Here is a 22,070-nt window from a genome sequence, read left to right as displayed (position 1 = left end):
ATTTCCATTCAGTCTGTCCATCAGAATACATGATACCCACCCCTTGGGCTGGAGGGCAAAAGGCGGCTTCTGTGTAATCCTCCCAGCTGCTCTGGGAGCTGATCCCAGGCCAGAACCCACTGAGGTTTATAGGCAGTTTGCAATCCTGACACCAGACCTATCTGCTGTCAAGGGCTTATGGCCTTTCTTCCTGCCTCCAAATTTTAGCTACTGTGAAAAGCTGGGATGAACATGGGGGGCCCAGGATCACTAGGTCCCCTTTGCAAGCACATTCCTGAAAGTGGACATGCTGAATGGCAGCAGAAGTTTCTCTTTCCCCCTCCCTCCCCACTTCTTCCTCTCTCCCCTCTGCAGTCTCTCCCTCCTCTCTTCTCCCTCTCCTTTCCCTAGTCTCTCCCTCCCCTCCCCCCATTTCCCCCTATTCTCTTCCTCCCCATCCTTCCTCTCCCCTTCCCCTCCTCCTCCCCCATTTCTTCCTCCCCATTCTCTCTCCTCTCTTTCTCATTTCCTTCCTTTCTTTCTGGTTTCACTCTGGTAGCTCGGGCAGGCTTGGAAACAGTGATCCTCCTGCTTCAGCTTCCAGGTTTCAGGTTCCAGCTTTCAGGTGTGCACCTTCCCACCTGTCCTGGAGAAGTCAGATATGCTTGACCCTGCATCCCAGGTTCAGACCCATCTTCTATCCCTGGAGGCCTGGGCCATCTTTCTAAAACAGACTGCCAGATCTCTACATTTTGAGGTTGAATAAAGAAAAAGAGCTTGATTTACTTGCACCAGATTTATTGGCTGATCACTCACACAGAGCTTTGATTGACACCAAGGGGATGAAACCCAGGAGCTTCCAGCCTCAGGACCACCCTATCTCTAGCCAAAGCTATAAGGAGCATTTTCTCAACAAATGGGCGACACTGGGTACTCCTACTAGATCTGAGCCTCACATACGCCTGAGGCCAGCAGTACCCAATGCTCACCTCTCTCAGATGTCCTGGAGACTTTGGCAACCATGGCCCTTCCCCTATACAAGGCTCGCTCCTTGGAGGAGCAGCACAAAACTGTACAGGGAGCATGTGTGGATCTGTGTGTTTGTTGAATGACTGAATGAACTATGCTGATCAGACATGAGGGACAGCTGATGCACCCAGAGCTCAACTGTGAGCACTCAAGGCTGTTGGCTCTTGGACCCTCTGCCCTGCATGCACACTTCTTTTGCCTGTGGGCAGCTAGGAACTCAAGCTCCCCTCCTGTTAGCAGTTTGCCCTAGACTTGCCTGCTCAGCTGAGTATCTGGTGAGACCTTCTGGGCTCAAACACAAATGGCCTAACATACAGAGCAGTTTGCCACTGTCCTTCATGACAGCTCCAGTCTCCTCAATAGCACACTGCTTAAGAAACTGACAGATAAAGGCCCTTCTGTACACAGAAGGACCTGGGGTCTCCATGCTACAGATCAGAAACAGAAGCCTCAGAGGAGGGAGGCCATTTGCGTAAAGATGCCCAGCAGGAGTCACAAAATTCTAGGGAGGTCCTGAGTGAGAAAGGACATGAGATCCCAGCACCTGGCTCTCAGATAATTGAGTCTCCATGTGGCGGTAAGTTCTTTTGGTTACAAGTTATAATTAGAACACAGAATGAAAACCAAGAACCTACCAGTCAGGGCTTTGGGCCTGGACTGTGCACCTCCAAAGGCTGTAACCTTATGAGGGGTCTGGCAGAGGGCAGGGTTATCCACTCCTACTGAACTCCTCCACACTAATTTAACCCCACATCAGCTGGGAGTTGCTGATGGCTCCAAATTGCAGATGGGGAAATGCAGGGTGGTGAGGAGCAGGGGGGAGGGAGGGGGAGGTCTGAGCCCTGAATGCCCCTAAGTTCTGAGTTTCTCTGAGTCCTCATCCTTCTCCCAAGTACCCAGTGGATCCCTGGGGCCAACCCTTAATCTGCTTTCTTGGTCTTCTTCTTTCTGGAGCCTTCACTCAGCTCTTCCTTGGCCTTGGCAGGCAGGCTAGAGTGCTGGGTGCTTAGCCCCATGCCATGTGGTGCTCCATGGTTGTCATGGTGATGGTCGCCTCCCCAAGTTGCCCCAAACAGCACTGGGCAGATGTAACCCTCCAGGACATCAAATGGAGAACTGTGGGAGTGTGTGGCTGTCAGGAACACCTGAGGGGAATCCAAGAGATACATGGTGAGAGAGGGGAGATCGAAAGGGCAGGGAGGGGGATTGAGCCAGCCCTAGCTGTCCAGCTTCCCATATCTCCAAGTACACGAGCCCCCATCCTGGACTCTGGAGAGGCATGACTTCCAGTGTCTACATCTGGACAGTCTAGGGATGCTGTGACCAGTGGTCACCCATGCCAACAGGACCTTTCAACACCTGGACTTTAAGATTACATTTTGTTGTTGTTGAGACAGGGTACCATGTAGCCCAGGCTAGTCTCCTACTCACTATGTAGCAAAGTCTGGCCATAGAAGATGTCAATCATCTGAAGCTAGAAGTCCCTCACTGTACCCCTCCCCTGCTGCCACCATACCCACCCCTGCTACCTTGGGCCTCACATTTCAGAACTCTGAACAATAAATTCATTCTCTCTCACAATCTCCTTTTTCTCCTTCCTTGTTGGCTTTTGTTTGTTTGCTTGCTTGCTTGCTTTTTGTTTGTGTTGCTGTTTTGAGACACAGTCATATGTAGCTCAAATTTGCTGTAAAGCTGAATGTGACCTTGAACTCCTGACCCTGGGGGCTCACTTTCTTGCCAGGTTTTTGAAACAGAATGTCACTATGTAACCCTGGCTGGCTTGGAACTCACTATGTAGCCCAAGCTGGCCTCAAACTCATATGGATCCTCCTGCCTCAGCCTCCACAGCAGAGCTTCCCTTTCCAAGGCTGTGGTCTTCTCCTGTAAATGCACCATTTGTAGGCAGGGGCTTTCTATGTTTTGGGGAGCTGGAGACAATATTCCTCAGCCCTGTGGAAGGAGAGGGAAAGCCCAAGACTCCTTTCTGGTTTGATCAGATTGTTGTCTCCCTACTCTCTCATACAGGTACCCCCAGCCTGCGCCTGGAAGCCCCTTCTTCCTATTCCCATCCCCATCCCCATCCCCTGGCCCTCTTGCCTCAGTTTCCTGATGAACTCCTTCCATCTGTCTCAGACGGACCACGTCTCCCCGGGAAGTGTACGAACACCCCCACCCCATCCCAGGGAAGTGAAGATCACGGGCAAGGGTGGCTTACCTTACATGACACCATAAACATGGTGAAGACGAAGATGAGGCTGGCCTTGGACACCGGGAGCCAGCGGGTCTGCTGCAAGGTGAACAGGATGGCTCCATACAGACTGGCCTTGGTGGGGCTGGGGGTAAGATAGAAACCACTGTGGCCTCATGTGAAGCTCACCAGAGCCACAGCTGACCGACCAGGAGGCACCAGACCCGTCTTCCCTGGCTGGCAGCTTTGCCTACTTGCCCGACAGCATGTTACTTGACACTGGGTTGAGAAGTTCAGTCTGAGCTCACACTTGAGAACAGAGCTGGGCAGGCAATCCCAAGCCCATGGAAGGTGGAGAATGTTAGTTGGAGACTATGCTGGGGGGAAGAGTTCAGCCACTGAGGAATTCAGAGGGTGATGACATACAGTCATGGAAATAAAAGGTCTGTGACCAAATCAGGACTCCAGTTTTATCCTTTTATCTAGGCTGACCCCTGGCTTCCCTAGGTTGTGAAATGAGTTGTTTCTCTTGCTTCTGGAGCCCCTGGTGCTGCTCACTGTTTCTGACAGAAGGATCCCCTCTGTCACTGGGAGCTGAGTTACTGTCCCTCCTCAGCCACACCCACTTCTTCTGCTCCTACCCAGTATGCAGCTCAGCCTCTGTCTCTCTAGCACTCAGGTAGGCAACTTCGAGGCAGTTGGTTCTTTTTTATTTTCCTGTTAAGCTTGAATAACCTAAAAATTACCTTTTTAAAAAAATGTATTTTCTATTTATTCACCTACCCCAGTATCAGCCCCCCGTCTTCTCTCAGTACCCCCTCACACAGAACCCCCCATTCCTCTCTCCCCTTCTCCTTTGAGAAGGGGGAGCTCCACTCCAAGTATCACCCATACATGCAACACCTCCCCCCGACCTCCCCCGCACACCCAGGCACTGCAGGACTGGGCACATCCTCTCCCACTGAGGCCAGACAAGGCAGCTCGGTTAGGGGAACGGGATCCACAGACTCAGGGACAGCCTCCACTCCTGTTGTTGGGGACCAAGCTGCTTATCTGCTACATATGTGCAGGGGGCCTAGGTATAGGAGGTGGTTCTTTCCTTTGACCATGTAGGGCCTCAGGTCAGGCTTGGCAGCAAGCTCCTTTACCCACTGAGCCGTCTCCCAGGCCCTATACCTCATTTTTGAGACAAAGTCTTTTACCCGACTTCAAATCTACCATTTTTGCTGGGTGGGCTAGCCAATGAACCCTGAGAAACCCTGTCTCTTCCTTCCTGGTTGTGGTGGTTAGAAGGAGAATGTTCCCCTTCCGGTCCCCCTTCCGGTGCCCCTTCCGGTCCCACGTTGGTGGTGCTGTTGGGAAGGTTGAGGAAGTGCACTGCAAAGGCCTTGCCCTTCTTCCTTTCTTGCTTATGGCTCCAGCCCTGAGCCCTGAGCTCCCTGCCCCTGCCTCATACCTGCTGCCTGCTGTGGAGTCTCCTCACCAGCACAACCCTCCGGGATGGAAGCCAAAACGCTAGGTCATGGACGCTAGGTCGTGGGGGTTTTATGAGGACAACAGTAAAGCTAAGAGACCCAGAGCAGAACAGGCATGCTGCCACACCTGGCTTCTAAAGGTGGGTTTCTAAAGGTGGCAGTTTCTTGGGCCCAGCATCTTTCTCTTTTAACATTTTAACATTCTATTAATTTTATGTATATGGGTATTTTAACTGCATGTGTAAACCACATGTAAGCAGTGCCTTTGGAGGCCAGAAGAGGGCGCTGAATCCCCTATGAATGGGGTTGCAAATGGTTGTGAGCCAGCATGTGGGTGCAGGGTCTCAACCTCAGGTCCTCTGGAAGAACAGTCAGTGCTCTTAACCTCTGAGCCATCTCTCCAGCCCCAGATGCCCACCATCTCTTGACTGAGATGAAGAGATGCAGACTGTGTGGGGCCTGAACGGTGAATCAATGCCCATACCTCTAACACAGTCACGGGGTAGCTCGGCTAGCCTGCAAATCACGGAGATCCTCCTGCCTCTGCCTCCCAGTGCTGGCATTAAAGACTTGGGCCACTTTGCCTGAATTGGTAATGGTGAATCTTGTCAATTTGACAGAACCTAAAAATCAACCCGCAGAGGATGGAGAGATGGCCCAGTGATTAAGAGCACTGTCAGCTCTTCCAAAGGACCCAGGTTCGATTCTCCAACCCACATGGCAGCTCACAACTATATGTAACTCCAGTTCCAAGGGGTCTGACAGCATCACATCAATACACATAAAATAAAGTTAGATAAATTACTCTTTAAAAAAAATCAACCCACAGGCAAATCTCTGGGCATATGTGGGAGGGATTATCTAGATCAGGTGAACCTGGGACAACCCCTGATGACTGTGGACTGAACATGAAGGAGAAGCCATCTGAGCTACACTCCTCTCTCTGCTAGCTACGTGCTCTTGAGCTGCTGCCTCAGGGGCTTCAATGCCTTCCCTACCATGATGGTCTGTACCCCTAAACTGTGAGCCTGTGTAAGGCTCTCCTCACTGAATTGCTTCTGTCAGTCACATGTGGTACCACAGCAACTGGAAAAGCTACCAAGCCACTAGGTTCGGAGAGTGTGGGTGGCCGTCGGTCACCTCACACATAATGTGGTGAGCACGGGTATGGGTGTCGTGGGCTCCATTTACTCACCTCTGCAGATGCTGGTAGCTAAGATCACCATCCAGAGGGTTAAGGAGGCATATGAGACCCCTGGATGGTAAGTAAAGGTACACAGCAGGGGTTGGGGACTCCTGCAGGCTGCCCCCCAACTTTCCCAACACTAGAGAAATGGGGGCCAAGGAGTTGGGTCCATGGTTAAAGTGCTCAGAGCCAGCTGGGTAGCAAGCCTGGGCATGTGAGGAACTCAGGGTTTGACTGAGAGACCCTGCCTCAAAAAATATGGTGGTCCCAAGCATTACCCCCAGCTTCCATATGTAAATGCACACACATGTACACATGTGCCCACACACGCACACCATGCAGACACACAGGAAGCTGGAGAAAAGAACAAAAATAAATAAATAAATGAAATCGATAAAAAGATATATCAGGCCCCATGCAGTGGTCCTACGTGAGTCGTAAATGTTGTTGTGTGGCCCTATCCACTATCCCCCTGGCCCTTCATGCCACAGGGCCTGCCTGCCTGTGGCCCTCACTCCTGTCCCATTTCCTGGCTCCCTGCCCACCTTGGTCCTGCAGTTTTCTAACCTGACAACTGGCCATGATCCTAGCCTCTGGACAGAGGGTCTTTTGTAGACAGAAAAAGACCTATTCACTCTTCAAAACCTCAATCAAATATCTATCACCTCTTCCTGTCCCCACCTTAGTGGCATCTCTAGAAGATCAATAATGTAGGGCCAGGCAAGGCAGAACGGAGGTCAGCAGGCGGGTACTCACAAGGACATGTGTAAGATCTCATTGGTTTCTGGCTTCCAGACACCTCGAAGCAGCTGCTCCAAGTTGGACAGGAGGGCAACACCAGAACCTGCAGGGCAGGGTACCACTGAGGCAGCTGGCCACCCCACACCTTCCTTTCATCCCAAGAAAACACAAGACCATCTCTTGAGAAGACTCTGAGCCGGGGGCGATCATCCAATGCATATGGGAAAACATAAAACAACTTCTTCCTCAGTATCACAGGGACAGTGAGGGCAAAACCAGCAAGAACCAATCAGATGTGTCCTTACTACAAGGGACTGTCTTGAGTCTCACTGTGTTGCCCAGGCTGGCCCAGGACTCCTAACCCTCATTGTCTCAAGTGCTGGGACAGGAGCCCACCACAACACCCAGTCAACTACTGGGATTTTTACTTTTTTTTTTTTTTTTTTTTTTTTTTTTTGGTTTTTCGAGACAGGGTTTCTCTGTGTAGCCCTGGCTGTCCTGGAACTCACTCTGTAGACCAGGCTGGCCTCGAACTCAGAAATCTGCCTGCCTCTGCCTCCCAAGTGCTGGGATTAAAGGTGTGCGCCACCACCGCCCGGCGGGATTTTTACTTTATTTATTAAAAAATTTAATAATTTTCTTACATTTTCTTGTGTATGGGGTAGGGGGTGCTAGCATGCCACAATGTGAATGCAGAGGTCAGAAGAACCGCTAGAGTGGTTCTCTCCTTCCGCCCATGGGGCCCAAGGGTGGAAAGTATGATAGTGCACACCTTTAATCCCAGCGTTGGGAGGTAGAGGCAGGAGGATCCCTGTGAGTTGGAGGCAAGCCTGGTCTACATAATGAACTCCAAGCTAGCCAGGGCTGCATGGAGACTCTGGAAAATTTAAAAGTTTCATTTTATTTATCCTTTTTGTGGTGGTGGGAAATGTGTCCATGTGCACATACCAGAACACATGTGTGGAGATCAGAGGACAACTTGCTAGAGCTAGGTCCCTCCTACTATGTGGGTTCTGAGTATCAAATTCAGGTCATCAGGCTTGGCCTCAAGCACCCTTCTCCACTGAGCCATCTTGCTAGCCCCTATCGTTATTACCTTTGTTGTTACTGTGTATGATGTGTGTAGGTGGCATGTGCCACGGTGCCCATGCGGTGGTCAGTAAACAACTGGTGGGAGTCAGTTCTTTACTGTATGGGTCCCAGGGATCAAATTAGGTCGCCAGGTTTTGACTGTAAGCTCCTTTACCCACTGAGCCATCTCACTGTGACGACATTTTTTTTTATCCTCCCTGTCATAATTCTGTTTACCTTTGACCCACCCGGTGGCGATCATGATGAACCACCCATGGTGGTAGTGGTGGTGTGCGTGATGGATGCCCACAGCAATCTTTCGGACTCTCACCACCTCCTTCATAGCCACAAAGATGAGTTTTACAGGCAGAAAGCAGACACACTTGTAGAAGAGGTCCAAGGGACAGAAGAAAATCAAGTACCTTGAGGAAAGAGGAAAGAGGAAAGGCAGGCACGCTTAGCCCAGAGGCAGAGAAGGCCCAGGGTCGGGGGAGGGGCGTCCACTGGTGGCAGTGCTTAGCCCAGAGGCAGATGAGGCGGGCAGGGTGGATGGCGGCAGACTGTGACTGGGGGTCCTTGGTTCCTTCAAACTCCCTCCTCCCCGGTGCTGGGGTCCTCCCTGATCCCAGGCTCTGCCCTTCCCCCGCCTCCAAGTGCTCACCACACTCCGGAGGCCAGCAGGATACTGGAGCTGTTGCTGAAGTAGTCAATGATGGGCTCCCCAAGAAGCAGGTCGGCCAGGATGTAACTCCCAAAACAGTGTAACATGGCGCACAGCCAGGACGCCACCGGGTGGTGCCGGGACAGCTCCACAGCTCCTGTGAGGGCACATGAATTCTGGGTATCACTGGAATCCCAGGAACATGCCATACCTGCTTATATGCTGCCCCCTGGGTGCTGGAGATTAAATTCAGGACTTTTAAAGTTCTCGTCAGATGCTGGGATGGAAGCTGGTCAAGCTGCATGTCTCTGTACCACCAAACACAGACTTACTCATACCCATTGAGGAAGCCATCTCAGGTCCCAGTCAGGGCAAGGCAAATGTCATCAGGGCCCCTGAGCTGGTAAAGGCACTCGCCACCAAGCCTGATAAGCTGAGCTCTGTCCCAGGATCCCCATGGTGGAAACAGGGACCTGATTCCTGCAGGTTGCCTCCTAACAAGCACTTTAATACCTGCTGTGCCTGTGTGTGTGCGCGTGCGTGCGTGCGTGCGTGCGTGCGTGCGTGCGTGCGTGTGTGTGTGTGTGTGTGTCTCACAGAAGCAATAAAAGAAGCCAAGCATGCCTTTACTCCCAACAGAGGCAGGCAGATCTGTGAGTTCAAGGCTAGCCTGGTCACAGAGCAAGTTGTAGGACGGCCAGGGCCAATTGTAGGACAGAGAGACCCTGTCTCAAGTAAACAAGTAAATAAGTAAATAAGATAATATTTGTAAATCTCCACAGTCTTTGTTAATGGTTAGGCTCTATCTTTATGTTACTATTGTCCCCATCTCATAAAGCCGCACCCCAGGCCCTGCTGGTGTCTCCTGGTGTAGCTGGTTACCTTGCCCTGTGCTCTTCTGACCAGTTTCACTTAGCAGAGAACAATCTTAGGACCAAGCGCTCAGCCAAGCAGCTCCATGTGTGAACCACCTAAGGTCGTTGTTACTGTCTGGACGTGGTCTGATCCCAACGTTCACAGGAAACTGGTCCCCAAGGTGTGAGTTACAGGTAAGGGGACCTTCAAGAGTTGGGTGTAGTGCTCATTAATTAGGTGGAGGTTCCAAGGCTAGCCTGCTGGAGGCAGGACCTGGGAGAATTTGGCTTTAAAAGGGACAGTTGGGCTGTGCTGATTAGTAGAAAGATTTTAGCTAAGGGTTGAACACTTGCCTAGAGTGTTGGAAGCCTTAGCTTCCATCCATAGCACCACATAAACTTGGTGTGGTTGATGCAGGCCTATCATCCCAGCACACAGGAGGTGAAGCAAGCAAGAGAGTCAGAAGTTCAAGGCTGGGACTCGAGAGATGGCTCAGTGGTTAAGAGGAAGAGGACCCACATAGAAGTTCATAACTATCCGTGTTTCCAAGTTGATACCCTCATACAAACATATATGCAGGTCATCCCCTACATACATACATACATAAATGTAATTTAAAACTTAAATTTTATGAACAAAAAGAACACACAAAAGAAAAAGCAGCCTTGTCAGGTGCCCTGGAATGTGCCTTGTGGGGGCTAGAGAAGAGGGGAAGGAGAGGGAGGAGGAAGAGAGAAGGGGAGGGAAGAGAATGGGAGGGGAAAGAACCCTCCCACCCCCAAGCTACCCTGTATCTATTTAAAGCACACTTCCCCTGAGAAGTGATCCCCAGAAGCAGCCGGTGAGTCCACCGAGCCACAGCTGACAAGCATCCCTCCTGCCTGCTCCACAGAAAATGACACTTGCATGTGCTTCTAAAAATAGCTGCCAGGAACAGTCTTATTCCAGGGTCTTTGTGCCCTTTGGGACCATCTTAAGACAGAGCTGAACGGGGCAGGAGGTTGAGATTTCAGTGCATGATCCATGACAAACAGGCTCTAGGCTTGATTTCACAAGCACCTCCTATATAAAGTACTATGTCCCCAATTACTATGTCCTATATAAAGTACTATGTCTGCTTGAGCCCAAGTGTCCGCCATGCCTTGAGTCCCCAGTGAGCCTCGGCTTCTCTGGATGTCAAAAGGCAGAGGGATGGGTTTATGGCTCTTGAAGTATAATGGTTCAACTCATTATTTTTAGTTTTAAAGGATTTATTTTGTGTATGAGTGTTTGCATGCATGTGTGTCTGTGAATTGTGTGAGTGCAGCGCCTGCCAAGGCCTGAAGAGGGTGCCAAATCCCCGCAAGCTGGGGTTACAGATGGTTGTGAGGGACCTTGGATCCTTTGCAAGAGCAGCTGGTACTGGTGCTGAGCCACTGCTCCAGGTCTGTGTATTTATTTATTTTGACACAGTGTCTCACTCTAATCCAGACTAGCTTTTGATTTACCATCCTCCTGCCTCAGCCTCTCCACTGCAGAGAGGACAGGCTTCAATCACTGAGAATCTGGAGAATCCCACTCTCCCTGGCTCTCCTGGCTCTGTCAAAGGTTGCCTACCCTGGGGCCAAAAAGAAATTGTTTAGCTCTTAGCAATTATACCAGAGATATTCTGGGGCCTAGAATGAGACTGAAATATCTGGAGGTGAAATTTCACACATATATCTTAAATCCACCCACTGTGGGCTGGAAGAGTAGCCCAGTTTAGTGCCCTGCCCAGAATCTCCCAATGAGGGGCCGGGGGCGTGGCTCAGGGGTGGAGCCAATCCCCAGAATTCCCCAATGAGGGGCCAGGGGCGTGGCTCGGCTTAGGATCCCTGCCAGATTTCCCCATTGTCTTCCGGTATCAAAGATTAATGAATGGGGTTGGGTGGGGATAGAAAATTGTCCTCTTTTCCTTTTTTTTTTAGTGCTACGCTGTACATAGCATATCTCAGGTGTCACAATCAAAATTACAAAGCTTTGTACTTTTCAACTTAATTTTGTTGTGAACTTAAAACTGTCTGAAAAAGAACTTGTCTATTAATTGGTGCTGTAGCCCAGGGAACATGCCTGAAGCCCTGGGTTCCAACCCCAGCAAAACAGAAACCAGGCAGTGGCATAGGCCTAGAACCACAGCAGTCAAGACTCAGGAGGATCATGAGTTTGAGGCCAGCCTGGACCACTAGTGATAGCCTAAAAAATGGAATCTAGCTGGGCAGTGTGGCACACGCCTTTAATCCCAGCATTCGGAAAGTAGAAGCAGGCGGATCTCTGTGAGTTTGAGCCAGCCTGGTCTACAGAGTTCTAGGGCAGCCAGGGCTCCACAGAGAAACCCTGTCTTGAAAAACCAAAACCAAAAAAAGGTTATTGTTGGGCATGTCTGTAGTCCCAGCACTTGGGAGATGAGGCAGAAGACTCAGAAAGTCAGGGTTCTCTTTATCTACACAGCAAGTTTAGTCCACCTGCACTACATAAGACCAGTTTAATTTAAAAATGAAGGTTGGTACCAAGGGTAAAGTGATTTCCTGACATGCACATAGCCTTGCGCTCCATGATAAGCACATGGGTGGGTGGGGGACACCTGTCATCCCAGCATAGGAGTTGGGGTGGAGCCAGATGGATCAGAAGTTCAAGGTCACCCTAGGCTACAAAAGGCCAGCCTGTGCTACAAAAGAGCATGTATCAAGAAAAGCTAAGGACTCCAGACTGTCACTCCTTCCTTCCTCTGTGCTTTCAGTCATGGGCCATATCTGCCGCCCCTCTCCTTAAACAGAGCATGGGACCCAGGAGGCAGTCAGACTCCAGAGGGTTCCTGCTTTAACTCACAGCTTGGGCCTATTTTTACGCCCTCCCTTCTAGACACTTGGGAGGGATTTAGAACAGGCTCTCCTGGGCAGTTCTAGTTTGCCCAGCATCCTGAATTTCTGATTAGCTCCCAATCATTCTGAGCTTTCTTGCAAAAGAACTCTCTGTAAAACCCAACCCAGAAAACACCAGTACCCCAGTAACATGTTCTTTTAGAGCAATGGTTCTCAATCTTCCTAATGCTGCAACTGTTTAATATAGTCTCTCATGTTGTGATGACCCCCCAGCCATAAATTATTTTGTTACTACTTCATAATTATAATTTTGCTACTGTCAAAAATCATAGCGTAAATATCTGATATGCAACCCCCAGAAGGGGTTGAGAACCACTATTCTAGAGCCTTCCAAATGAATGTAACCACTTCTTAGAGAGGATGCAGAAGCCCAAAATCCAGATACCCATATTAGTGGACTACATATCAGTAGCCAGAAGAGGGCAACTGGCTCATTTTATCAATGAACCCATGTCACAGACAGGCAGGGGAAAATTCATGGAGGCAATGGGGACCAGTTTGATGGTTTGAATTAGTACAGGGACCAGCTCCCATCTCAGCCACCCTCATCTGTTCGTTCTGTTTCCTGTTTATGTGTGTGCATTGGGCATGCATGTTTGAATGGTGTAGGTGTGTGGAGGGGTTTCTGCACATAGAGCCAGCTTGTCCTAAGGACTTAGTCCCTGCTCCCTGAATACTTCACTATCTTTCTTATTATTTTATTACTGGGGGGGGGGGGCAGGGAGGATCTTACCATGTAGCTCTGGCTGTCCTGAAATTCTCTCTGTAGGCCAGGCTGGTCTCAAACTCACAGAGATCTGTCTATCTGGCCTCCTGAGTGATGAGATTAAAGGTGTGTGCCAGCATGCCTGGCTGTGCTCCGCCATCTTTAACTGAGAAAGAGGCTTGGTATGCAGCCCAGACTGGCATGCACTAAGGTCTTTGGCTCACTTTCTTGTTTGCCAAAATTGCAGATATGTGTTGCCGAGCAGCTCCCTAGTCACCTTGATTCCCTAGGGAAATGAATTCTTGCAGCCAGTCATTCTGGCTGTCACAGGAACCCATGGGACTTGCAGGCCCACCAAATATTTATTTACTTCAGCCTTCTACTTCCTCTTCCCCAAAATTTGAAGGAATAGCTTCAGGCAGACGTCTTACAGCAAGCACTGGGAAGATGGGCTTGAAATGCAAGCATGGAGATATTCTGATTAAATTCATCTGTGTTAATTTGTTTGGTTGGTTTTGGAGACTGAGGATGGAATCCAAGGCCTCCTGTATGCTCAGCAAACATTCTACGGCCTAATGGCCTGAATTCAATCCCTGGGACCCAGGAGGTGGATGGAGCGACCTGAAGCCTGCATTGTCTTTTGTCTTTCACCCATGTGCTATGGTAGCACTTAACACACACAATAAATAAAGTGTAATAATAAAAAATTTAATACAATTTTATTTTGAGACAGTATCTGGCTAAGTTGTTCAAGGCTGGCCTTGAGCTTGCAATTCTTCTGCCTCTACTTCTTGAGTGGCTGGGACAACAGGTGGGCACCACTGTACCAGGTTCAGGTAGAGCTTTTTGGAACTCATAGAGATCCAACTGCCTCTGCCTTTGCCTCCCAGATGCTGGCATTAGAGACATGCACCAACATGCCCAGGTGGAAACAGACTTTTAAAAGACCCCAGGAAATCTAATCTATGGCTAGGATTGAAGAACTGACAAAGTTCTAAAGCATAAAAAGAAAACCTTCTGGAAAATTCTGTCTCCTACACTTGCAGCACAGATGGTTTATTGTGACACTCCTGCAGAGATATTTAGACAAGAATGAGCACGGAACATCTAGAATTCAAGCACAGGGGAGGCTGAGGAAAGAGGAAAGAGTTTGAGGCTAGCCTGAGTGACCAGTGGGGTTGGTAAGATGGTTCAGAGGTAAGAGCACTTACTTCCCAGTGATGCCTGGTGACCCATGTAAAGTGGAAGGACAGAGTTGCCCTTGGTCCTCTACATGCACTCTGGAGCACGTATGGACATACACATACTAATAATGACAATGATAATAACTGAATATATTTTTAAACACAAATAAAATAAAGGAGAGCAGTGAGTTTTACTTGAGATCAATCCCCAAGTTCCACACAGGGGAGGGAGGAGAAGAACAACTCCATCAAGTTGTCCTGTGTCCTCCACATGCATGTCCTGGCACACTCACCCCCCTCCCACACACACAATAAATAATGAAAAAGACTTAAAAATAAAAATACAGAAACCCCCGTTTTCAGCACACTTCCATACTAAGTCCATTTTCCAGGGGGTTCTCATCTCCTCACGGTGGATCTTGGGGTGTGCAGGGTTCCATAGAAGCCACCAGAAATTCTTCCCCAGATGAGAAACCCAGTTTCTCCAAACAATAGCACAAACAAGAACTTCACCTAGCAAAGCATTGTTGCTTGTGCACAAGGAAGACCCAACACGCATGCCTGACAGTCTCGCCAATCCCGTTTGCATAAGAGCATGTATTTATGCTTGTAAGAACAAGTGTACAATTTCATCCAAGAAAGCTCTGGAAATGGGCCTTTTCCAGATTATCAGGAAGACTGTTTTTAAAATTGTTTTTTTTCTTCCATCTGTGGGCCATCTTGAAGGTCCCCCCTCATTCCTAAGTAAACACAGGAGTCTGGTTTTGTCACCTCAAAAGTAATTAATTTACATACCCACCCACACAAGTGTCCTAGCTTTCCTGGAAGGAAATTCTCCTGCCCCTCACGTTTGCAGGTTCAGTAGAATAACCAAAACTACAGAAGACAAACAGGACACATTTGCTTACGCTGAACTTGTATAAAAATAGTCCGTTCTAGGGAGGCATTTGTTTATTTATTTATTTATTTATTTATTTATTTATGTTTGTTTGTTTTTGAGATAGTCTGTAGTCAAACTGGACAAGAATTCATCAATAGCCCTGGCTGTCCTGGAATTAGCTTGCTTTCCTTCTGCCTCTACGTCCTACGTTCTGGGGTTATAGGTGTGAGCTACATTTGTCCTCATTAAAGCAGAAGGTTTGGAGGAGGGGTGCGGTAGCAGCAAGATGACTCTGCTTGTAAAGGAGCTTGTCTACGAATCTGACCACCAGAGTTCGACCAGGGACTCCCGTAAACTGTCCTCTGACCTCCACAACACAGAGATAAAGAAATGTAATTAACTTTTTTAAAAAAAAATAAAAGTAGTAGGGTCTGTCTTCCTCTGACTCTTGAGAGCGAGCTGACCCAAAGTTGCCCTGTCCTGGAACCGTTTTGGTAAGTGGGAAGGATCCCAAGCCCGAGCTGGCCCAGCCAGCAAGCGAGAGGGAGAGAAGATGCCAAAAGATGTAGTGCAGAGGGGACATGGGTGTCACTTTCCCCCGAACCTGATCGCAGCCCCCAGCACGGCCAGTCCTTATATAGTCACCCGGCAGTCAATCCAAGGGCGTTAAGGGAGGTCATGGCAGCTGACGTCCAGAACATCTGACCCTCGCCCGGGCAGGTCCCACCCTTGGTTTGGAACCTTCGCCACCAACAATCCCCCTTGCCCAAGACTAAGCTTAGGAAACCTTGCTCTAACCAGACTCTGGCCTTTTCCTCGCCCCCACCCTCACCCCCAATCTCGCAGCACCTGTCCTCCTAACAGTAAACAAGTGCTCTCCTCTCCTTCCTTCCCACCTCATTTGCAGCCCCCTTTCAACAGCGCCTCTGTCTCCCGCATTCCCTCCTCCACCTGCGTGCGCGTGGGAGCACTCCACGATCTCAGCCTCTGCCTCCTCCCCTATCCAGCCTCAGGATCTAGCCTGCCTCCTCTTCTCGCCTCCGTCATCAAGCCATGGGCAACCTCCCTCCTGGTAGCTCCTACAACCCCCGACTCACCTGGCTCATACTTCAGGTAGATGATGGAGACGATGAAGTAGCTGAGGTCGAAGACTGGGAAGAGCGGCACCCGCGAGAAGCTGAGTGCTAGCTCACCTAGGCTCAGCGCTGATATCAGGTCCATGGCGATGGAGGGCGCCTCCCGGGCCCTGTGCGTCCCGCGCCCCGCCGCCCGACGACTGCTCCCTAGCCACTGAACCCGCCCCACTGCCAGGCACCGCCCCCTCCCTGCCGCCCCCCCCCCCCCCCGAGAGGAGGGGCGGTGGGGACGCCTAGCACCCTGGAGCTCAAGGCGCAGGGCCGCAGGGACGTCAGAACTCGTTCAACGGAGCCAAAAAGGAGGGGTCTGTCCCCTGTATCCAGCGCACACAAGAGGGAATCCTGTCCTTGTACATCTATCTGCTTAGTTAGGACCCTGTCCCTTTCCTGTGGGACTAACCAATTCAGGACCGCTATTTCCCTCAAAGCCTGTGCCCTCGGAAGATCTCAGCCAAGAGTATGGTTCATTCCTGAGGAGCGCAAGTCTTCAAAGTCAGAACCTCGCCTCCCACAGGGGACCTCAGCCCAACCCTCATGTCCTGTTTGGTTTTGTCTAAGTGGGGCTCCACAAGTCAGAACCCTCCTCTTTGTGGACCCCAGCCCAGACCGTGATGTTAGGGTCCACTGAGTTAGGACCCTCCCGCTTCAGGAGGCCCCATAAGTTAGGATCCATTCTCTGTAGACCTTAACCCAAGCCTCATGTTCTGTAAGGTCTGTTCGGTCAGGACCCTCTTTCTCCATGGGGCTACTTGAGTCAGAACTGGGAGGTCCGTGGGGGTACAACCCAGGCAGGGGGACATCCTAATTCTATGCACTCTGAGCCGGGATCGCAGTTCTCCTTGGGGACCCAACAGGAGTCCTTTTGGAGTTCAGTCATCTGCCGCGCCCGTATTCAAGTCATTCCTGGGCGGCTCAGGGGTCAAGAGCGCAATTTCTGTGGACCACGAACCCACAGCTCAGGCAAAGCCAGAGCGGACTCAACAACAGAGACCAGCTGTGGCACGAGACACTGCGCATGCGCGCACCCTAAGCTCCGCCCTACAGGTGACGTTATGCTACATCCTCTCTGGAAACCAACCACGGTTGATACAGAATTGGTCAATTCGCTTTCCACTTTCCGCCCCTCATCACAACTTCCGTTTCCGGTTTGACAGATGTCTCGGCTGTAAGGATGATCGGAGACATACTGCTGTTCGGGTAATATGAATGAGAGGTATTAGAGGGCGGAGAGGGACAGCCAGACGGGGTGGAATTGGCCTTACTGACCGTTACTGTCCCTCCGCAGGACGCTACTGATGAACGCCGGGGCTGTGCTCAACTTTAAACTGTAAGTAGGCCGCCGCGGGCGGTGTCCCGGACAGCCAGGCCGGCCCACAGCCAAGCCCCGCCCACACCCTTGGTCACGGCTAGCTCCGCCCTGTGCATGCTCCACGCCCCACTAGCCCTCCCTCTAGCCACGCCTCGGCGCTCTGACACTTCTGTCACTCCAGGGACTTTAAATCTGTACTCTCTAGACCCGGAGTTAGCTCAGTGGGCAGAGGTGCTTGCGCCAAGCCTGATTACCTGAGCCAGATTCCCGGAGCCCCCATGGTAGAACTCTTGTGGGTTACCCTCTTGACTTCCACGCGGCATGGCACACTCTTTCCTCTCACTTGCAAATTAATATTAAACAAACAAAAATATCTGCATCCTCTGTTCCCAGGGTTGGTTGCATCTCCAAAGAGCCTCAGGCTCATCCCTCAAGAATGTCTTTCTAGCTGTTGGAACCACTCTATCCTATTGGTGTCTGCACGCCCAGCTGTGATGGACTAGGCTGTTTGAGAGTGCCTTACAGAGAGTTGTATCACTGCCCCAGGTCACATAGCAAGTCGGGGCCAGAGCTGAAGTTCATGCCCTTCCTAGCTGGGTGTCAGGGTCAGGGACTCTGATGGTGTTTATGTTCCATGGAAAGCTGGCGTTATCTGCTGTTCTTTATAGGAAAAAGAAGGACACGCAAGGTTTTGGGGAGGAGTCGAGGGAACCCAGCACAGGTAAGCATGTTTTCTTAGCTTCAGCACTTTCACAGTCCGATTCTGGGGCATCCGTTCTCATCAACCTGCAGTTTTCTCTCTTCTTCCTTTTGTTGAGATGTGGTATTGTAGGGCCATGACTAGCTTTGGATGCCTGATTCCCCCTGCCTCTGCCTCCTAGGTGTTTGAATAACAGGAGTACATCACCATGCTCTGTTCATCAGCTTTATTGAGTGTCTACCATATTGCCAGCCACTTAACTGGCTGCTTTGTAAGGATGTGGGTAAAGAAAGTGGTCCTGCCCTGTGGGACTCAGCCCAGGGCGATTCAGAGGGTGTTCTCGGGAGATAGGGAAAGTGGGTGTCAGGAAGGTGGTGCTGCTGTTGGAAGCACGGGTTGATGTGGCATGGCAGAGACCCCTTTCATGACCAGTGTGGTCATGATGGGCGTACCGAGCCAGCTTCAGCCCCACAGTGAGACCTGGTCTCAAAATCCAATTTACATAAGTTTCTGAGAGGCCCAATAGGCAAAGGCAGTTGCCACCAAGCCTGACTACGTAGGTTCAGTTCCCCAGGTTCTACATCGTAAGAGAGAATTGACAGTTTTTCCTCTGACTTAAACATACTCTGTTCTATTTAAAAACAAGACAACAATAAAACATTTACAAAAAAAAAAAAAAAAAAAAAAAAAAAAACCCTAAAAAACCAAGAAGGTAAAACCAAGAAGAGTGATGGCAGGTGATGTGTTCCGGGGCGCATGCAGTGCTCTGAGTCCGGCCACGAAGTCTGAGCTGGCAAATTCTTAGTCTAGCCAACCTGGACCTGGTAACTAGGACCCACGGCTCAGGAAGGACTCTTATTGGACAGACTTGAGTCACGTGCCCTTTCCAGCACCAATCAGAAGATTTGGGGATTGGTGTTCCACAATGATTGGTCGGGGGCTGCCTCAGTTGTTTTGGTAGTGGGCTGGGTGACAGCCTCATGAACCATACTTTCTGCCTTTGCAGGAGACAACATCCGAGAGTTTTTACTGAGCCTGAGGTATTTCCGGATCTTCATCGCACTGTGGAATGTGTTCATGATGCTCTGCATGATCGTGTGAGTCTGCCTTGCTTGGTGCTCACATTCATTGCCTGCTCCTGCCCTTTTCACAGTTTCTGTGTTTACAATGATGTTGGTCCTGGGGATCAAACTCAGGTTCTCAGGCTTGGCAGTGGACACCCACTGAGTCATCCTGCAGCCCCTAGTTGACTCGAAAGGGCTACCCCTGCTTCCAAAATAAGAACTCTGGTTACAGCCAGCGTTGGAGGGTGGTCTCCAAGTCCAATCTGGCCATGTGTCTCCCACCCCTAATGTTGTGTTAACATGTACTAGATGGGCTTCTAAGTCCAACAGACTGCTTGTTCCTGCCTCAGAAGCCTTAGTAGAAGCCAGCAGGGAGGCTTCACCATTGGCTTCTGGTTTTTTTTTTTTACCTCCACTCTCTTTTTTTTTTAATTATTGTTTTAGTTTTTTGAGACAGAGTCTGATTGCCCTCAGGCCAAGATGCCTCTGCCTCTGACCTGTGAGTCCTGAGAGACACATGAGTGTAACCACTGAGATGGTTTTTATAGTGTGAAGTAGGGATCTGAGTTCATACCCTGGCAGTCAGGCATGTTAGCATGCTTCTTGGGATTACAGGCATGTACCTCAGTGTCCAGCCAACAGGATTTTTGGTTTATGTGGTATTATTTTGTATGTTTATATAGGGATGCACACGTTACACAGTGTGCTTGTGGAAGGCAGGGAACAGTTTTCAGGAGTTGGTTCTCTCCTTCCACCTTGTTGATCCTATAGATCAAACTGAGATCATTAATTTGGCAGCAGGCTCCTTTATTCACTGAGTCACCTTGCCCAACCAACAGTTATGTTTAAGCTCAGAAAGTACAGAACCGTGAAGCACTTTCATGAAAAATAATCCCCAACAATGTGTTTGAGATAGCACCTTGCTGTGTAGCTCAGGCTAGCCAATGCCTTGTTATGTAGCCCAGGCTGGTCTTAACTGTGTAGTCCTCCTGCTTAGCTTCCAAAGTGCTGGGATAGCTGACGGCCATCACCACACCCAGCTGTGTGCCAGAGTTTTTACCGCAGCCTCTTCCTGTCCTCATGGTCATTTCACCTTCTGACTTTTCCAGACTGTTCGGCTCTTGAGTGAGCCCTGCATGGAACCCAGAGCTCACCTGCTGGACATCAAGACTCCATTTCTGTTTCTGATGACTTCAAGAATGCTTCTCACTGGAAAACCAGGGACCTTCCCAGAAGGCTCAGCTCATTTGGGTAGAGAAGGTCCATCTCCCGGCCACCTGACCCTCGTCAGCCACAGTGACAAAGTCAGGCTTTGTTAGGAGAAAGATCTAGATCTTTCCCTTGTCCTGGCATTCCATCTTCTCCTGGCCCAGCTTCTCAAGAAACCTGACCTAGGCTATTTCTTGGTTGGCTTGTGATTGTTTTGGTTTGATTTGGGTTTCTTTTGAGTTTTTTTGAGACAGGGTTTTTCTGGTTAGCCCTGGCTGTTCTGGAACTCACAAACCAGACTGGCCTCAAACTCACAGAGATCCGCCTGCCTTTGCTTCCAGTGCTGGGATTAAAGGTGTGTGCCATCACTCCTGTCCTTGCACGGATTATCCTTGATTGATAGGATTGCAGGGCCAGCCATGACAGTCTAGCAGCCCCTTTTGCACTACAAGGTCCATGCTGGTGGACCCAACCGTGTGGGGCCAGTGGGGTCTTACTTCCCAGCGTTTCCTCCTCACCCCATGACTGGGTCCCCCTGGGGTGGCCGAAGTCTGCTCCAGCACTTAGAGGAGCAGGTCCCCCACCCTTGGAACACCAGCCTCTTCTTTAGACACTAAGCTGTTAGCCATAACATTCAGCTTCTCCAGACCAGGCCTGTGGAAGAGGTGCTAGTGGTGGTGTTAGCAGACACCTCTCTGTGCTTTCAAGCCGCTTGTTAATAAAGTGACTTTGGGGCCACCCCTTTATCACTGCTTGGTGACCATGACTTCATTGTTTATGATGTTGGCAGTGCACGCTGAAGGTTTGGGTTTCTGGGTCTCTCTTTGAAGGAGGCGAGCTCAAGCTTGAGGTGCATGAGGTTCAGAGGCAAATATGCCATCAGCTCTGAGATGCATTCGGTGGCCATGCCCTCAGTGCCCTCAGTGCCGAGATGAGGGACTTTAATCAGCATTTGAAGGCAGTAGCATCTGGTTTGCTATGAGGCTCTCCCTGGTTTGTTTCTTTTCTTTTAAAGATTGTTCTATTTTATGTGTATGGTATTCTGCTTGCATGCATGTCTGTGCACATGTGGCTGCAGGGCTTGCAGACGCCAGAAGACCTCTGATCTGGAGTTACAGCCAGTTGTGAACTGTCATGTGGGTGCTGAGTCTTTTGAGAGTGACCTGTGCCCTGAGAGCCTCTTTTTGGCTTTCTTTAGACAGGCTCAAACTCAACTGTGGCAGATGACTTTGAATTCCTCATCCTCTGAATGGTGAGATAAGACCCCAGCTGAGTATCACCATACCAGGTTTTTTTGTTGGTTGGTTGGTTGGTCTTTGAGACCATCTCGATGCAATCTTGTGCTGATTGAGAACTTTCCATTTCCCTGCCTCAGCATCTTCAGTGCTAGAATCTCAAGTGTGTACCACCAACCCTAGCCATAATAGCATTTTACCCCAGGCTTCCCCAGGGACTATGGAACAAAACTCTGGTAATGTGGGAACCGGGTCAAGTCTAAGTTCAGGCTGCACAGCTGCTGCCTGATTGACTGACAGACTTGATTGTGTCCTTCACCCCCACAGCATGCCTGAGCCCACCCACTTGCCTAGCATTGTAGCCTCTCTGTTGGCGGATCCCCAGCCGTGGATAGTCGGGACACCTCTCTGCCTTCCTCAGCTTTGGACTGTAGTTTTAGGAGAAAAGGGTTCCGTAAGTTCTGGAGAGGAATTGTGCTAAAAAAAGGAATGCAGTTCTAGGGTTTGCACTCAGCTGTAGGTTTTCCTCCAGGGAACTGTTGTTTCCTTGTTAAGTTCTGACTAA

General features: G+C 50.0%; 2 protein-coding genes across 2 annotated transcripts; one reads left to right on the top strand and one right to left on the bottom strand.

Moving 5' to 3' along the window:
* Positions 1 to 760: 760 nt before the first annotated feature.
* Tmem38a (transmembrane protein 38A) lies at positions 761 to 16,181 on the bottom strand. Its single transcript, XM_034520659.2, has 6 exons — positions 15,950 to 16,181; positions 8,331 to 8,487; positions 7,907 to 8,091; positions 6,614 to 6,701; positions 3,224 to 3,341; positions 761 to 2,153 (listed from the first exon to the last, which is right to left on the bottom strand). The coding sequence occupies exons 1-6, from the start codon at positions 16,071 to 16,073 to the stop codon at positions 1,929 to 1,931; spliced, it is 897 nt and encodes a 298-aa protein (XP_034376550.1). The 5' UTR covers positions 16,074 to 16,181; the 3' UTR covers positions 761 to 1,928.
* An 879-nt stretch (positions 16,182 to 17,060) lies between these two features.
* Positions 17,061 to 21,022, top strand: Smim7 (small integral membrane protein 7). The gene is made up of 5 exons (XM_034520093.2): positions 17,061 to 17,185; positions 17,274 to 17,315; positions 17,966 to 18,018; positions 19,004 to 19,094; positions 20,171 to 21,022. The coding sequence occupies exons 1-5, from the start codon at positions 17,160 to 17,162 to the stop codon at positions 20,184 to 20,186; spliced, it is 228 nt and encodes a 75-aa protein (XP_034375984.1). The 5' UTR covers positions 17,061 to 17,159; the 3' UTR covers positions 20,187 to 21,022.
* The last annotated feature ends 1,048 nt before the right edge of the window (positions 21,023 to 22,070 follow it).

This window comes from Arvicanthis niloticus, chromosome 16, assembly GCF_011762505.2.
Source record: "Arvicanthis niloticus isolate mArvNil1 chromosome 16, mArvNil1.pat.X, whole genome shotgun sequence".
Lineage (NCBI taxonomy): Eukaryota > Metazoa > Chordata > Mammalia > Rodentia > Muridae > Arvicanthis > Arvicanthis niloticus.
This window is presented reverse-complemented; position numbering and strand designations above follow the sequence as displayed.